General features: G+C 31.2%; 1 protein-coding gene across 1 annotated transcript in view; it reads left to right on the plus strand.

Moving 5' to 3' along the window:
• LOC148627552 (uncharacterized) overlaps positions 1-14,420 on the plus strand; it is a 33,634-nt gene extending 19,214 nt beyond the window's left edge. The window contains exons 9-18 of the mRNA XM_088574622.1: positions 1,353-1,424; positions 6,620-6,763; positions 8,016-8,240; positions 8,855-9,018; positions 9,252-9,391; positions 9,796-9,973; positions 10,188-10,469; positions 10,818-11,831; positions 12,175-12,261; positions 13,212-14,420. Coding sequence (XP_088430748.1) covers positions 1,353-1,424; positions 6,620-6,763; positions 8,016-8,240; positions 8,855-9,018; positions 9,252-9,391; positions 9,796-9,973; positions 10,188-10,469; positions 10,818-11,831; positions 12,175-12,261; positions 13,212-13,417 — 2,512 coding nt within the window. The 3' untranslated portion in view covers positions 13,418-14,420. The remainder of the gene's footprint in view (positions 1-1,352; positions 1,425-6,619; positions 6,764-8,015; positions 8,241-8,854; positions 9,019-9,251; positions 9,392-9,795; positions 9,974-10,187; positions 10,470-10,817; positions 11,832-12,174; positions 12,262-13,211) is intronic.
• Positions 14,421-16,855: the final 2,435 nt, after the last annotated feature.

Raw genomic sequence — 16,855 nt, forward strand, 5'->3', positions numbered from 1 at the left:
TAGCTGTATGCAGATGCAGGGTCCTTAGAAAGAAATTGATAAATTGGTTTTGGTGATTAAAATTTTCAATTGAAATGTATTGCGTATGTTATTAATTCAGTAAGAAAGCTACTTATTGTATGCTAGGTTCTGTGCATTGTTTACAAGGTTAAAAATGAGAAGTCATAAGCTTTCTTCTAAAGGTGTAGTCACATTGAGGTGTCATGATGGTCATCTGTTGAATACATTCTATTCGCTGAGAACTTGTTAATGAATTCAGTTCCTTTTTTATGTTGTGTCTAACATGAAGATTTAATTTTCTCGCTTGATTTAGCAAACAGTAAAATTTTAACTTTATGGCTTATCTCCTGACTTCTAAAATCATAATTTTTGAAAATGTCCTTTATGCATATTTATTTCTTTTTTCATACACATTATTAAAGTGTGTAGAAATTTTGTAATTTGTCATGGAATTTAATTTATGATCAATTTGCTCATTTCTTTAATACATCTGAAAGGTGTGAAAAGAAAGATATAACACGAGTTTTCAAATGCTAGATACCATTAGTATTGATGTGAAATTTGATTGAATGGGAATGGAGTATTTATGGAAATATGTAAACAAAAATAGAGATGAACATTTATTGAAATATAAAATAACTGCTCACTTTCTCTAGTCATCAAGTAATCTGCCAGCAAGCTATTTATGTAGACCGTTTATTGATATGTACAACCTGCTTAATAGAGGAAGGGGTAGTCTGGCAAGAATGAGAATTTCTTAGTATTCTATCAGTACATGGTCGTTTGTACTAACATGTATTGACTGTTTTTCATGACCGGCTTTTTCTCTTAGAAAAGTCTACTTACCGGAAGATTCTGATTCTCATTACTCCTAAACAAAAAGTGTTGAACTCTTTGTTTAAGGTTCTAAATTCCAGTGTTATTTTCTGTCTTTAAATACAAAACTCTAGGTTATTTTATATCTTGGGAGTAATTCTATCTTTTGTTGCTTGTTGTATTCTAGTGATAAGTACATGGAGTTGTATAGAGGCTCATACTCACAACTATAAACTTTTCTCTAGGGAAGTAATTATTTTATCTCAGTTAATGAAGTATATTTCACAGGGATGTCAGTAGTATTCTAAGGAGCAGGAAAAAAAAGAGAAAATAGCAGGCAGAGTAATGAAAATTTTGCAAGAGTTCACTCATTTTTGATAATAGAGTAGCTGTTCAATTTTGCTGCTTGACAATTTCTGATATCTGTGTTTCAGTTTAGTGATCTGTCAAATTTCAATACTTTTTGCTGAAAGTTGCAGTATTTCCATGCCATAATTTTATAATACTTTTAAGTATTTGTTCCTTTGTCATTATAGGACTCTCCATCACAACAGAATATCAGAGATAGAACCAAAGAGCTGGGATGACTGTCCTGAGCTGGCACAGTTGTAAGTAACCAAGCCAAAATGCAAGTTATCTAAACCATTAAACAATTAGCCAAACATTTTTATTGCCAATTTGTAGAGTTTTCCCAATCAATTTATTGAAAAAAATAGCTGCTTTATAGCCAATTATGTAAAAATTAGTATTGAAGAGATGAAAGGGCTGAGCTGTACTGCTTTTATGTTCTGTTGGTTGGAAATATTCCGCCTGCACATGTATGAATGTTGGCAAATCTGTATCTGTTTAGAAGAAATTAAAATTCAACGGTGAATATCAAAGTAATCAAGAAGTGCATATATTTTTGAAATGGACAGGTGGAGATGTTTAATTAGCAGGTGTTTAGCTCATTAATTGAAAACTTTAGCCTTAACTTTTATGCCATAAAACAAACAGATGTTGAATCAGATTTCTAATCAAAATATGGCATAGATAGAAAGTGTGTGCATGTCTATTTTAATAAAACTATATACTTGAGTGAAAGATGAGTTTAGGTCACAACTTTTGTGAAATATTCTCTCAAGTAGCCCAACTGTGGTATTGTATGTTATTACTTTTGCTGGTTTAAAGTTCTATAGAATTTACTGATACTTGTTTTAACATTGTGATGTGTTGGTATTCTTTCAAAAGAAAGAGAGAAAAAACTAAAAAAATAACCCTAATTTATGAAAGGCTGTTCATAAAGTTGCATTGATAAGTTAGTAAAGTTACTACTGGGGATCGTTTAAAAAACATAAAAACATCAGCGATAAAAATCTCAGCGATTTGATACAATTATCCAACATCTTTATCCTCTATTGTAAAAACTGAAATTCTATTTTAATGGCAGTAGCCAACAACGAATAAATGGTGCAACAATTTATTCATAGGATAATGGATTGTTATTTAATACCATATAATGCATTTCTGAAATGTGCTTGTGTTATCAGATTAAAACCCATGTCATCATGCAAAATTAGCTTTAATGACTGCAACCTGAGTTGACTTATTTCAAAAGAAAACTCAATAATTTTAGAAGGAATAACTTTCATTTGAATGCCATATTGATAATTCTATTGTGTGCAGAATTGATTTCGGCTGAAATAACATTTGATAAGGGCTCTTTCTTTTATTCAGCTGTCAACAGAATTGAACCAGATGTTAAGACTAAGTGTGAAAATAAGTGTTGGTATAATAGAATGGTGTTTGATTGTATAATGGAAACATTGATCCATATCTATATTTCTTATTCATAAAAAATGATTATTGGATGTTGTATTAGAAGTCAGTAATTCAATATTCTGAATAGTATTACTAAATTGTGACACTGAAGGGATAAAGAGAAAGGATTTCTAAAAGTTCTTTCAAGTTAACTTCAGTGATCTTTTTCACAAAAAATCGTAAGTGTAAAATTAGTCTTAAGTTGTGACGTCACAATACTTTGATTTACTATGATGTCATAACTTGCGACTAATTTTACACTTATGATTTTTTTTTTAAAAGGACCACAGGAGCATCAGTGTAATTGCAGTTAATTTTAGTGTTTATTCATTGATTTGCCCAGAGTGAAACTATTTAGAAAAACAGCCCAAGTTTTTTCCTTAGTAGACCAGAAGATGAAGGTTTTGGTCTTTCTGTCATTAATTCCACGTCTTATTGTATATCATGCTGAACTTTTGGAAAAATACTGATAAATCTGACAAGGAACATGGACCCAATCAAAGCTTGATCAAAACTAAGATTCAGGGAGTTCATCAAAGTAATAACAGCTGGGATTCACTAGAAGCTGAAATTCATCACGGGAAAAATTTCTTTGAGCATCCTTTTACCATGGTTCCACACCTGCACATATATCTTATTGGTTTCTACTAAGACATTTGTTTGGCCAATAAATTCATATGCTGTTTGAAGTCCTCATAACTCAAAGAGTTTGCTGTGGATCAAATACAGTATCAGAGTAACATATGTTTACAGCTGTAAATTTGAATGTTCTGCAAATTATACACTAAAGCCAACTGATTGATATGTGTCATATTGTAAGGTGAATCTTTGCTTCAAATTTATTGGATTCAATGAAATTACACCTTTGACTTAAACCATATGTTTTCAGGGATAATTAGGTGATATACAGGGGAAGATTTTGGATAAATTCCAGAGTTTATCCTATTACGAGGTGTTAATTAATGATTATGTATTGTGGCCTTCCTTCAGAAGTCTTGTAGGGAAAAAAATTGCTTGAGATAAATATTTGTTTAAAGTTTTTAATAGATCTTAAAAAGGACCCATAGTCTGCTACAAGGATTAGAAATGATCGTTTGAACTACAAATTAACTTGACAGATGAGCATTTCATGTAAGGTTGAAATACCAAAATCCGAATTTTGTCACCTGCATGTTCAATTCACCTACTGCTGGATTTGAATGTTGAAACCTGTAAGCCATCTCAATGTTAGGATAGTAGTAGGTTTAAGATGCCAGAGGTAAACACAAGAAAATTCAGATGTTTCTAGGAAGTTCAAGGAACTCTTGTGTGTATGTTTACACTTGAAATACACATTAAATACTTAATGAAAGCATTTCTTTCCATTACATATTATGCACATGTGTAGAACAATAACAGAAATATTTATACCTATTATTTCCAGATCTCAGGCATTTCTCTTGGAATATTTTCATACTGAGATCTGAGTGAATACAGCATTTTATTTCTATGTCACAGCTTATCGCAATTACTTAATTAAATCTTTGTTATCACTAACGATATTAATTGTTTGTAAGATATATGTAATTTGGTAATTAGCTGGATTATGTAAATAAGGGTTCAGTTGCCACATTATCTGTTGGTTATGATTAAAAACGTGCTTTCTCTGACAAACATAGTTCTCTCTAGTGATGCAGAAGCCGTTGCAGTTCATCAAATGAACTTTTAAGAAAGGAGAGTTGATATGTTTTTGTTTGATTAAAAAAGTTATGTTATCAAACAGAGGAGCTTTTCTATCTGTTAGAAACATGTGTTAGGTTTGAATAATCTATTCAATTGAAGGAAAAAAAGACACTTGATATGAAGGAGTCTCACTGTTGTTGTAAATCTAATTTATTCTGAATTTTATTAACGGTAGAATGAAATTAAGGTCTTAAATCAAACTTCACCCAGTGTCCCTTCAAAGTGAATTGTTAAAAGATTCAGATAATACTAGGTTTGACTGTACCTATATAATACACATAGTACACTGAACAAAGCGATACAATCTTTATACCCACCTGTATACAATATAAAGGTATGTTTCCTCTATTGACACTCGGCCAATTAAACAGGTGTCGTAAACAGTCAAATTAAACTTCATATCACAAATTGAATTTATCATATTTCCAATATTTAAATGATAAGTGAAGAGTTCTATATTTTTCTGATGTTAAAGATTTGATCTATATGACATGAAAGACCAACAGCACACTCCAGAAAAGGAAGCAAGTTTTAAGATGTGTTTGTTGTGTCACATGTTCCTGATGTGGATACTACTTTGGTATCTTTCATAATGAATAAACGTCTTAGTCAGGGGACTTTTTAAGACATTTTTTATTATGATTGCAAATTAAAGTAAAAATTTTTTTATTGATGCATGTAGTATTTTTAGAAGAAAAAAACCTGTCTTTTATTAACAAGTTTTCTTCTTTTTCAAGAAATTTTATTTTAAGAGATACTATTAAATCATACAATCTTGAAGGGAAGCATGCTTCTACTAAGTTCTAGGCAGAAATAGGTGTTTAAACATAAGAACACCAAGAAATTTGATCATTTGATGATTGTAATTTATGGAGTGCATCCAGTCAAATTAATTGCTTATATCTGTGCTATAATGAGAGAAGAAATTACAATATTGTTTACACATTTGACTGAACATGTGATGTTACTCATGGAAAAGGGAGAAATAGTAAGTGCATTTCCACCCTTCTCTACTCACATCTGCTGAAAAATACAAATTGATAAAAAAAACCTTTAAGATGAAAATTGATTTATTGTCCTAATAAAATGATTGCCAAAGAATAATTAAGATGTATGATTTTAACATGGGTATGTTTTTATCATAATTATTCCAGAAGCTACTTTCTCACTTCTTGGAAGATTTGAAAATGGTTTTATGTATTTTAAAGTGTTAAAAATTCAACAAAATTGTTAGTGTTTTAATAGAGGTGTTGATTTTCACAGATGTAAATTTTGATATAAATTTGTTTTGCAAATGGTCGTCAAGAAACCTAAGTATTGTGAGAATGTTGGCATGGTCTTTCGTTAGTCAAGTCTATTTTAAAGGTTAACAACTTAAACAAACAAGCTGTCATTTTTATGGAAGCATCAGACATCCATTTGATTGATTAGATGCTGGCGTTGAAGTTGTTGCCAAGCAGACAAAATACTGTCTATAGTCAAACTTTGAATGAACTTTAAGTTATTTTAAATATAGCACCATTTTTGCCTTGCTGGTTTAAGTTGACCTTGCACTGGAACTCCATATCAGTATCATATAATAAAGTGGCTTGTCATTTTGTTTTTGTATTTTCTGCAATTTTGCTAAGGTATTTTATAGTGGATGTACAAAGTAATTTCATGTTTTGCAGTAATTAAGCCTCTTGCCAAACTATTTATTTGCAAAATCAAGTTTTTTTTTTATTCAAAGAAATTAACCTACATGTAAGCAGTGGAATCTGCTGCTTCAATTACATGATTATTAAAATGATAGTTCTCTACAATTTATTTGTGTGGTATTTACATACCTACATGTAAAGAAGTCTTATTGTGGTACATCTATCAATACCATAATACACGCTTCCACAAAAGACGAGCCTGAGCCTTGGCTAACGGGTTCGTACAGAGGGAGGATGTCAGGTGCAGTGTCTAATGCATTATGTGATGACTAGAGTGTATGATGATATTTGGAGGGATTTTATACATGTGAGAGACCAATAGATATTAGAGGTCAAGACTTGAAATTATTTGACATAAGAATTAATGAAAAATATTAAATTTGCCTCTAAAAAGGGAATTTCTTTCATTATTCAGGGATGATTTTTTTTTCAGCTTTTTAGCAGAACTCTGCTATTTCAATTTCAGATCTTACCATTACATATTCATCTTCTTTTTTTACTGTATATTTACTTCTCATTTTGCCAATTTCCACTTTGTTTACCTCATATAATCATCCCTGATTATTATAATTTTTTTTCCACAGGGACCTTTCTCACAACAGAATCAGAGCTATAACGAGGGAGTCCTTCAAGAAGCTGACAAATGCTAAGTTATTACAGCTGAAGAATAACAACATACAGAATATAGAGGAAGGATCATTTCATGATCTCATCAGTCTGACAGAACTGTAGGTTATCAGCTCATTTAACTGAATATTGACACATTTTTGTACACAATAAGGTCATCATGAAAACTTAAAAAACAAAGCCGAAATTGAATCTTTCATCAAAAGATGATTTACACTTCTTAGTTTGGAAAACAATGATGTTAGCCATTCTTTTGTATTTATATAAAAATAAGCATCTTTTTAATAGTAAGTACATGTATATTGTAAAAATTGCTAACCTATGGAACATATTAAGTTGACTTTAATCAGTAATTATAATGCATCTGGTTTTACTATGGTCATACAAATTGACTTGACGTTTCATTTAATTGATTCATGAAATGATCTGTGAAATATGCCAAATTGTGGAGTACTTCCACATGAAGCAAAATCCATGTGACTTTCTAATTATATACACCTTTTGGCATAGGCATTATTTCTCATAGAACTATTGTCTTTGTCAATCAGCTGTGAAAACAATCTTAATAACCAGGAATTCCTCATCTTGCAAATATATGCAATAATGACCAAATTTTGTCATATGTAATCTATAACACTCAGATGAAATGTGCATTGATCAGGGGAAATAACTGTGTAATAACAACGATACTGTTTTGATGGCTTAATTTGTCAATGTGCTTCAACAATCTTGATTAAGATTTGCAAATCTGTCCAAATTGTCTGTGCTAGTTCTGTCTTTGCACATGTTTTTTGACCAAGCAGAAAGTAACCTGGCATAATGAGTGATCGCATACATGATAATGACACGATAATGACACGTTTAAGAAGCTCCTTAATCATTCTTAGTCAATTTCATTATTTTTTGAGAATTCTTCTCAAACATTGAATTGAGTGACATCAGGACATTGGTTGACAGATGATAATTTTTTTGTTCATAGAAAACATGAATGTTGATTGCCTTATGACCTTGATGGAGAGAGATATGCTGTTATTACATATGCTTCCTCCTTAATTTCTATTAAGTGTCAAATACTCAACTTGAACAAAATTTTGTTCTAATTCTAAGCTTACATCAAGATACTCCGGGAGATCTAATTGACACATACATGCCTAAGAATAATGACTATTTGTTTTCTTCGTTTCAGCATCTGTAAATTTTAGAAATGGAGTTATAAACTTAAAAAATTATAGATGCAAGTTAAGTGTACAGTTGGAATATCATTAAAAGCTTATAGTGTTATTATATTTATCTGCAATTTATATATCTTTTGCTTTTTAACTTAATTTCAGTGATATTATCATTGTCTTTCAGAGAACTGAGTAACAATGAACTGTCATGGACCATTGAAGATATGAATGGCACATTCAATGAATTGAAAAATCTTGAGAAGCTTAGTTTGGAGAATAACAAGATCAAATCAATAGCCAAAAATGCTTTCAGTGGACTGTATAAAGTAACAACGCTGAATCTTCTCAACAATGCTATATCTACCATCCAATCTAATGCTTTTGAAACCATGGTGGAAGTTTCATCTTTGTAAGTACAGTGTTATATTGGTATTCCTTTGAAGGGAGAGAAAAGTTTTCATATTCATTGGCCTCTTGTATACCAGTTCTTTACATTCTCAGATTTCAATTGATATTTGAGACTGCTTGACTAAATCTTGTCTATAAACTTTACTACAATGTGGGCAGTAATGTTTGTACTGCTTAGGGGTTACGATTTTTGTTCACTTAGAATATTTGGAATGCAGGAGTATATGTAATCACAAGGTTGTCTTCTCTATTTCCTGTCAGCTCTTGTAGAAAGATTCAACATATGTATATTTTGATTGTAGAATAGACATGTGTTTTTTTTCTTCAGCTTTATAAAGGAATTCCATTTTTTCACATCCAGATTTACCATTAGGTTTCTCTTTGTACTGTATGCTTATTTCCAATTTTGTCAATTTCAGCAATTTTTTGTTAGCATCATAAAATCATGTCTGATGAATATAATTGCACTTGTTCCAATTATATTTCAAAATGTGTGTGCCATTTGATTAGAGCATTTATTTTCACAACATTCAAGTCACTAACATCTTATTGATTTGATAACAAGTTATCATTCTTATGTAAGCAGTCAAAATTAAATCATTATTTTTTTTCCAGAAAATTTAATTCCTCTAATTTCCTTTGTGACTGCAAATTGGCATGGCTATCTCCATGGTTAATGGCAAAGAAGTTTGAAAAGTCAGTGGTAGCTAAGTGTCAACATCCATTTGACTTGAAAGGCAAAAGCATTTTTGAAATTGACGGAGAACGGTTCAAGTGTGGTAGGTATTTTATAAAGGTTGAAAACATCCATATTTATTACTAGCAGTTGAATTATAATTACGGTTTTTATTTATGAGGAAGGAAATGAACATTTTTTAGTCCAGTACTCTGGGATAATTATACAGCAAATATTATATCACAGAATTTATGAACGGTATTTTGCAAATGCTATTGTTAAAAAAAGGACCAAATTACCCCCAAACTATGTAACTAATTTCATACTTTCTTACAGATGGAAACACTTTAAAGCCAGTTATCAGTATTAGCCCAACATCCAGGAAGGTATTAAAGGGAGATAATGTGTCTCTCAGTTGTGAAGCAGTCAGTACTAAAGACTCAGAAACTCATTTCAGCTGGAAGAAAGATAATGTGGTATGTATAACTTTCCATTGCTATTATAAATAGAAGTATAGTTAGAGGGATGAAATCAGTATATAACACTGAAGATGGCTTGGCCCTTCTTGGTATGATCCTGCCTTTTAAAAGTCTAATACATTTTTTTTGTATGTAAAAAGCAGTTTTAAAAGGAATATAAAGTTTTCTTGCCTGGCCAACTTTACTGTATAGGTTTTCTATCAAACTTCTGGCTAAAGTTACTATTGTGAGTTTTTGTCTTTCAATTTATTTCTCTCTCTCTTTTTTTTTTTTTTTTTTTTTTGTGAGAAGCAGTTACATCCTACCTAAAATTTTATAAAGATGTATGAAAGTGCTGTCAGAGTGAGGTACAGTGTCCTATACAATCCTTGTCTAAATATGATTTGTTCTTTTTTCACCAGTTGTTATTAAAACCAATGGTAACAAACAGAGTCAACAAAAATGACAGCAAAATCATCAGGTACTCTACAGAACTCCATCTACAAAATGTGAAAGACAGTGATGCAGGGATTTATCAATGTGTCATCTCCAACACCTTTGGTCCAGCTTACTCCAGGAAAGCAGAGATTGATGTGCATGGTAATTCAATTTTTTCTGTTACCTTGTATAATTCAAATAAGAATTAAGATGTTGACACATTTGATGCTGTGTTGTTTACGTTTACGAATTCTCCTCAATTTTTATGGAATTTTACCACAATGATATACAGATTATGATTCTGAATAGAAAGCTTCATGTTTTTATATATATATATCATAAGGAGAGAAGATTAAATATCATTTCTCAATTTCAGTGTTCCCCCATTTTTCAAAGAAGCCTCAAGATGTCACAGTAAAAGCAGGAACAACTGCTCGTTTAGAGTGTTCAGCTACTGGTCGGCCCAATCCAACAATAGCATGGTCTAAAGATGGAGGTGATGATTTCCCTGCTGCCAGAGAGAGACGCATGCATGTCATGCCTGATGATAATATTTTCTTCATTGTTGATGTGACAAAGCTGGATGAGGGAATGTACACATGTACAGCAAAGAATGAAGCTGGCTCTATTAGCTCTAATTTGAATCTCACTGTACTACGTAAGTAGACCCGAAAAGTTCTTCCTATAGAATAAAAGTCTCATTGATCAATAAAAAGTTGGGTATGACTTCAGAATGAAACAAAGACAGAAAAGATTGGAATAAATATTTGTAATGCTGATTATAAGAATTGGAATTTAACATATATATATATAAATGGGACCAGTTATAAGTAAGATCTTTTAAAATAATTTTACTGAATGTTAATGTGCTTTAATTTTTCTCAAATCTGTGTATAATAAAAATCAAAACTAATTGCATGAATGGAAAGAATTATCATTGTTCAAATATTCAGGAATAAACAATGTTTTACAATTAATTTATACCAAATTTCAACTTTTGTTACAGAAACTCCGTCATTTGTCAAGCCAATGGAGAAAGAGAAGAAGACACAAGAAGATTCTACTACTGTTATAGAATGTATGGCAGAGGGAATACCTAAACCTAAACTGACTTGGTATAAAAATGGCAAACCTTTGGAAACCAACCAACAAAGATATTTTTTCACTGCTGATAATCAGCTTCTTATCATTGTGCAGACAAAGGCTAAAGATGCTGGTATCTACATGTGTGAAATGACAAATACACTTGGTACTGAAAGAGGGGCTTCTAAACTAAGTGTCTACCGTGGGAATAAACAGATTTCTCCTGATCCAAAACAGGGATCCAGTAGAAATAGTCCTAGTGATGAGTCCACAACAACAGGAATTATTATCATTGCTGTTGTGTGTTGTGTTGTTGGGACATCACTGGTGTGGGTGATAATTATCTACCAGACTCGTAAAAGACATGAAATGTACAGTGCCACACCCACTGATGAAACTACTCTCCCTGGTGAGGTGGCAGGTCAGGGGTACCAGTATGGAGATGGAGGTTATACAATAAATGGTCACATATCTGTACCGTATCAGTATCAGGACTATCAAATGAAAGAATCAGGTTATGAATCCTCATCTGGTCAGTTCCGTGCTCAGCGGGCAGCCATATTTCCTAGTGATGTAGACGAGGAGGACAATACTGTGCCACTGACATTTCATCAGCCATTACATCATGATAATAGTGATAGTGAAATGCATTATCCAAATAGTGAAACAGACTCTATGAAGAGCTCTCAGAGTACAAGCAGTACTCATACTAGTGGACAACAAACTTTACAAACATTTCGTCCAATACTCAGTAACTCTAATTCTTTTGTAAATAGAACTTCTACAGACAGTTGTGAAAATTGTGAACGACAAAGACACTCATCAAGTATGGATGTTCGTTCATGTAATCATAAACAATCTATACACAATATACCTGTGCCTAATGGAATTCACCATGGTTCCTTACCTCAACCTCCAGGTGCATTGCAATACAAAGGTATGGGTTCTGAATTCTCTTAAATCTTATGACAGTATTACATTAAAAGACTTATTTTTTGAGTGATGAAATGTTCAGTTGTTATAGATTTTTCAGTTCTTATTTAGTTTAAAATATTGAAACACTATAAACATACAAAGTTTATAAAACATGAACCTTATTTTTATATTGGAAAATTTTCATTGTACTTCTTTTAAATGCAAAAAAAATGAAAAGTTTACATCATTTGAAGTGTGCATTTGTCGAGTAATATTGGAACTGAAGACATTATCGTTTGTATATTTTTGTTTAAATAATGATTCATTGTAAGCAGTGTCTTGATTAAGGTTATTATTTTTGACAGATCCCCAGTCCAAATATTGTAATTGTGATAGTGATGTCAGTGGATGTGCTAGTCAGATGCCCCAGCCACCACCACCTTACTCTAAGTGTAAGTACACTTCAAATGTATAGATAACTGCAACTGTGCCACATAATTACCAGAGTCCTTGCTAGCTTTAAATAGTGGAGAGCAGTGTCCCTCCTTCCTTCCAAGAAGAACAAAATGTTATTTCATTCATAACAGTCTTCTTTATCTAAAGACTTATGCATTTAATTTCACTTGCATTGAAAGGCATACTTTAGCCAATAAATTTTCAAATCGAAAGTACTCTAATTTTGGTTTGACAAGCTGAATTGCCCTCTTTTTCAAGTTTGTGCCCCTCTGTCCCAATTTCTACCTGGATTTTTTATCACTAAGTAACATTCACATAAATAATTTAGCAAAAAATACTTTTACTACAAAACAAGTTGACAACAGTTCTTGTCATCGAAAGAACATTCATTTACAATTGTATCTTACAGCCCTTGTATTTTTGTAACTTTCCATAGTTAACATGCAATGAGACAGCATTTTAAATTGACATCATTATTGAAAGTCTGTAAGACGATCATTGAGAGCAAGTGTAAGCAGAGCTTACCATTTAAACTTTCTCTTTGAAATTCAATCACTTTATGCAGGAGTAATCAATATTATTGTGTACATGTTATGATGGCTTTCCATGATATTTAAAGGACACAATTGAACAAAAAATTGAAATTGATCATTTTGCAGGTTATTAATTCAAGTTTTTAAGTATGCTAAAAATATATCTTATATGTCAATATTGCAACATCCATCATGTATAAATGATAGGATAGTTTTACAAACATTTGTTTGCTTTAGCCATGAAGCTCTTGAAGCTAAAATCTTGTAGCTGTTTAGTAGTTCCTGTCTTGAGCAAACCCTTTTATGACTATAGAGTTCGTTTGATTTATACAGATCTTGTTTTGACAAGTATAACACTATATGCCATTAATTGACTATGTCTTTAACTTACAATATTTTACTTTGCTTTGTAGGTTGTAATCATCAAACCAAAGTACCCTCATCACCAAACGGACCACATACATCTGTAAATAATACTCCAGACACGGAGAAATCACCTCCTGCCATTCCACCAAAACAACACAAACATTGTCATCTCCATTCTAACACATGTTCATTACCCAATGGAGTACACCTTATCATGAATGGATCAGTTGTCCATGGTGCTGTAGACCTCTAGTATTTATTGTCAAACTATGTGATTGCATAATATTTAAAAATAGGTTTGTTAATCATTTGTTGTTTTTGTTTATGCCTTATTAGGTCACAATGTCTGATCTAACTGCTTTTTAGATTATTTCATGTTCAGCATCAAGTGGAAAGTGATAACTGGATATATGTGCCATAGTTTATAACTTCTTAGTATTTGTTGGGGCATTATTGTTACCCAAACCTAGTTCCTGCTGATTTTTGTAACATTTTTGTATTAAGGCAGAAAAATAGTAATTTTATAAAATGATTGATCATTCTTTGATGAGTGGCTCAATGTGTTAGAAATAAAGTGAAATTTAGAATTAGATTTGGTAGTCAGTGGCAGGAAAATTTTTTTAAAACATTTTTGTCAGTTTTAGAGTTTGGGTATGTCATAAGAAATCCTATTTATTATGGCCATGTAGACTAGAAAAACTCATTCATTGTCATCCTGTTTTTACATAATCATTAATTGTTAAGAAATGGCATTTTGTACTATGTTTTATATCAATGCATTTTAAAGGATAGAGCTCTATGGAGTGATGATGTGCTGTATATATTGTAACAAGAAATACCTCATTGTGCAGAAAGTGCTCATGATTTTCAAGTCAAACTTTTCTTTTTGTTTCAATCAAGAATTGTTTCGGTTTACTTACATAGAATTATCATTGTTTGTGGATTACGAAGTTTTGTTGGTTTGGTAAACTGCAAAATATGGTTATCAACTAGAAGTTTTTTTCCGCATTTATTTGTATGATGGAGTTGTTGAATACATGACTTTAAGTATCTATGAACTTGTGTTTTTTCCCATAACCACTAAAATTGGTATCCACAAATAAATGTACTGTCCTAGTATACATTGTATGTATATGGTTGTCTCATTATTCTGCTTCCATTGTCTTTGGTTGATTTGGACAGATATTTTATAGAAAAATTATTGTTGAAAAACTAAGTACATTAGTAATACATCTTTTGAAAGAATTTGTTCAAAATGTGACAAAAAGGTATTGCTGGAATAGTCCTGTTTGTGGCAGGAACAAAAAAAAAAGTATAAATGTATTAAAATTCTTTACATGGAATCTTGTATCTTTGGTGGCAACATGTTAAAGATCTGTATTTGTTTCATTTGTAAGCATATCAATGTATAATAGTCAATACTATAAGTAATCTGGTTGTGAACTCTAGTATGCAGATGACGTTTCTTACTTTCACCCTGTGAATGGTGTATTATTTATCTAAATTGAACTTAAAATTTACTGAAAAAGAAACTTTTTATTTCATTTTTTAATTATATATAGAATGAGTTTTTGACTGATTTTCTTATGTATTCATATCTAAACCTGATCTCCGTGAACAAATATCATATTTGGTTGTTATCTCTAATTTTATACATGATCTATTATGGAAAATGTACTGTTTAGATTAACTTTTAAGATAGATTGTCAAATACCTGAACAACATAAACATTTTTACTTTTTAATGAAAAAACATATATATGCTCAAATTCTTTTGTATGTATTCTGTAATGCTTTTTATCATGAATACTCAGTAATGAATTGTATCCCATCTTAAGTGGCAATGTAAGCAACAATAGGGCTCATAGTTATTCAGAATGAGCCAGGTCCACCTCTCGCTATCATTAGCTGTGATTTTGGTTGTGATAATAACAAACAGTTGAGTTTACTTGATTCTCATTTGCTTTATAATGTTGATGTTTAGTTATAAGTTGTAGATTTTTACGAGAGTGAATGTGGTAAAGGAAACAAATCATCCTCATGGAGTCAGTGTTTCTTTTTAATGATTTTAGCAATTAACATAGCATTTTTATTCAATTTTAGGCAGTTTAATGTCTCAGTGCATCGACTTATAATCTGAAAAGATATCATTTCACACAAAACATCTCCATTACAGTTTTTTTGGTATCTAGTTTCTCAAATTGATCTGCATACTTTAAATAATTTTGACCCCCGTGATTAACCAATTATATATCACCTTATTATTAAGTGGAGTTGATTTGTTTCTGTGTGAATGCTTTGTCTGTTCGTTTTTTTTTTTTATTTGCAAGTGATCCAAAGATAGGGATCATCCTTAATTGGGTGCTTTTATTTTAAGATTGTGAACTGCAACAATGTTGGATACTGAGGTTATCTCCCCTTTATTGTGTTTCTCCAATATACATCGAGAAATCCATAAAATGGTAGAAATAGCTGTGAATAATTATTGTTATGTGGCTTACTTCCTTTACACTGAAGGTCTGGGTGTTTCTGGAAATTTCCCAGTTTAATGGCCAGTAGATTCTAATTTTAATTTTCTTCTTTGTTGTTCCTTTTAAGTGTACTTGAATTTAATTAGTAATAATATTTTGTTACATTTGTAAGGTTGTAATTGTTATTAAATTTTTCCCATTAAGATTTTAAATGAATTATAGGTAGTGTCAGGCTGTCAAAATTTCTCACCATATGGGTGGCAGACTGAAAAAAAAATAAATTCAAACATTTTTTTGCTGTGACAGGTCTAATTATATCAGGAACAACATTCTCTATTTAAAATAATCAAATAAAAATTGAATTAAACATCTGCAAATTTAAATACTAGAAGCAAAATAAGAGTGTTGTATTACACAGTATTAACATCTGTCGGGATATATTGAATATATTTCTTATTGGAATATTTGGTGATCTCACAGAGATCTGATGACAATGTATGACAAATGACTGACATGTTAAATTGTGAAAGATCTGTACATGAATAGAATGACATGCATTTGCTAAGTGTGTTATATTACATTAATGTACAATTTGATACAGCACTACTCGTTCATTTTTCTAATTTATAAAGATTTTTCCAGATGAAATTATGCTCTTAATGTTTAAGTGAACAAATTTCTTACAGAATTTCATCCAGTTACTAGTTTTTGCTGTATCACTTTTCATTTGAAAAATTGATAGAGCTCAATAATTGGATCCTATTTCTCACATTTACACTTTCGCCCCTTTAAACGATATTTATGCTTCATGTGTCCCAACATCTGCATGTGAAGTCATTTATATGCATATCAAATTACGAAACACCCAGACACATCCAAAAGGTTGTGTTCCACAACATATTGTTACGAAGTTATGCCAAAATTAATTCATATGAAATCCATTCACTGTTGATATAATTTGTTTTTCTATTTTGTATGTTAATTACATTTAGTAACACCAACTTGTGTTAAAAAGTTAAATTGATTTTTTCTTTATTCAAGAAATAAGGTTTTTTTTTCATTTGAATGTGCCATAAATTTATTGTGCCTTTCACCATTATTGACATGCAAGTTAACTATTCCACCTGTGTTTTATTGCTTGTATATTTTCAACTGCTGAATATTATGTTGAAGTTAATGTTGTGAAACATTTTATACTTTTAAGTGACAAAAATAAGGAAA

The sequence above is a fragment of the Perna viridis genome, chromosome 1 (assembly GCF_037379345.1).
Source record: "Perna viridis isolate PV_CMFRI_1.1 ecotype Kerala chromosome 1, ASM3737934v1, whole genome shotgun sequence".
NCBI lineage: Eukaryota > Metazoa > Mollusca > Bivalvia > Mytilida > Mytilidae > Perna > Perna viridis.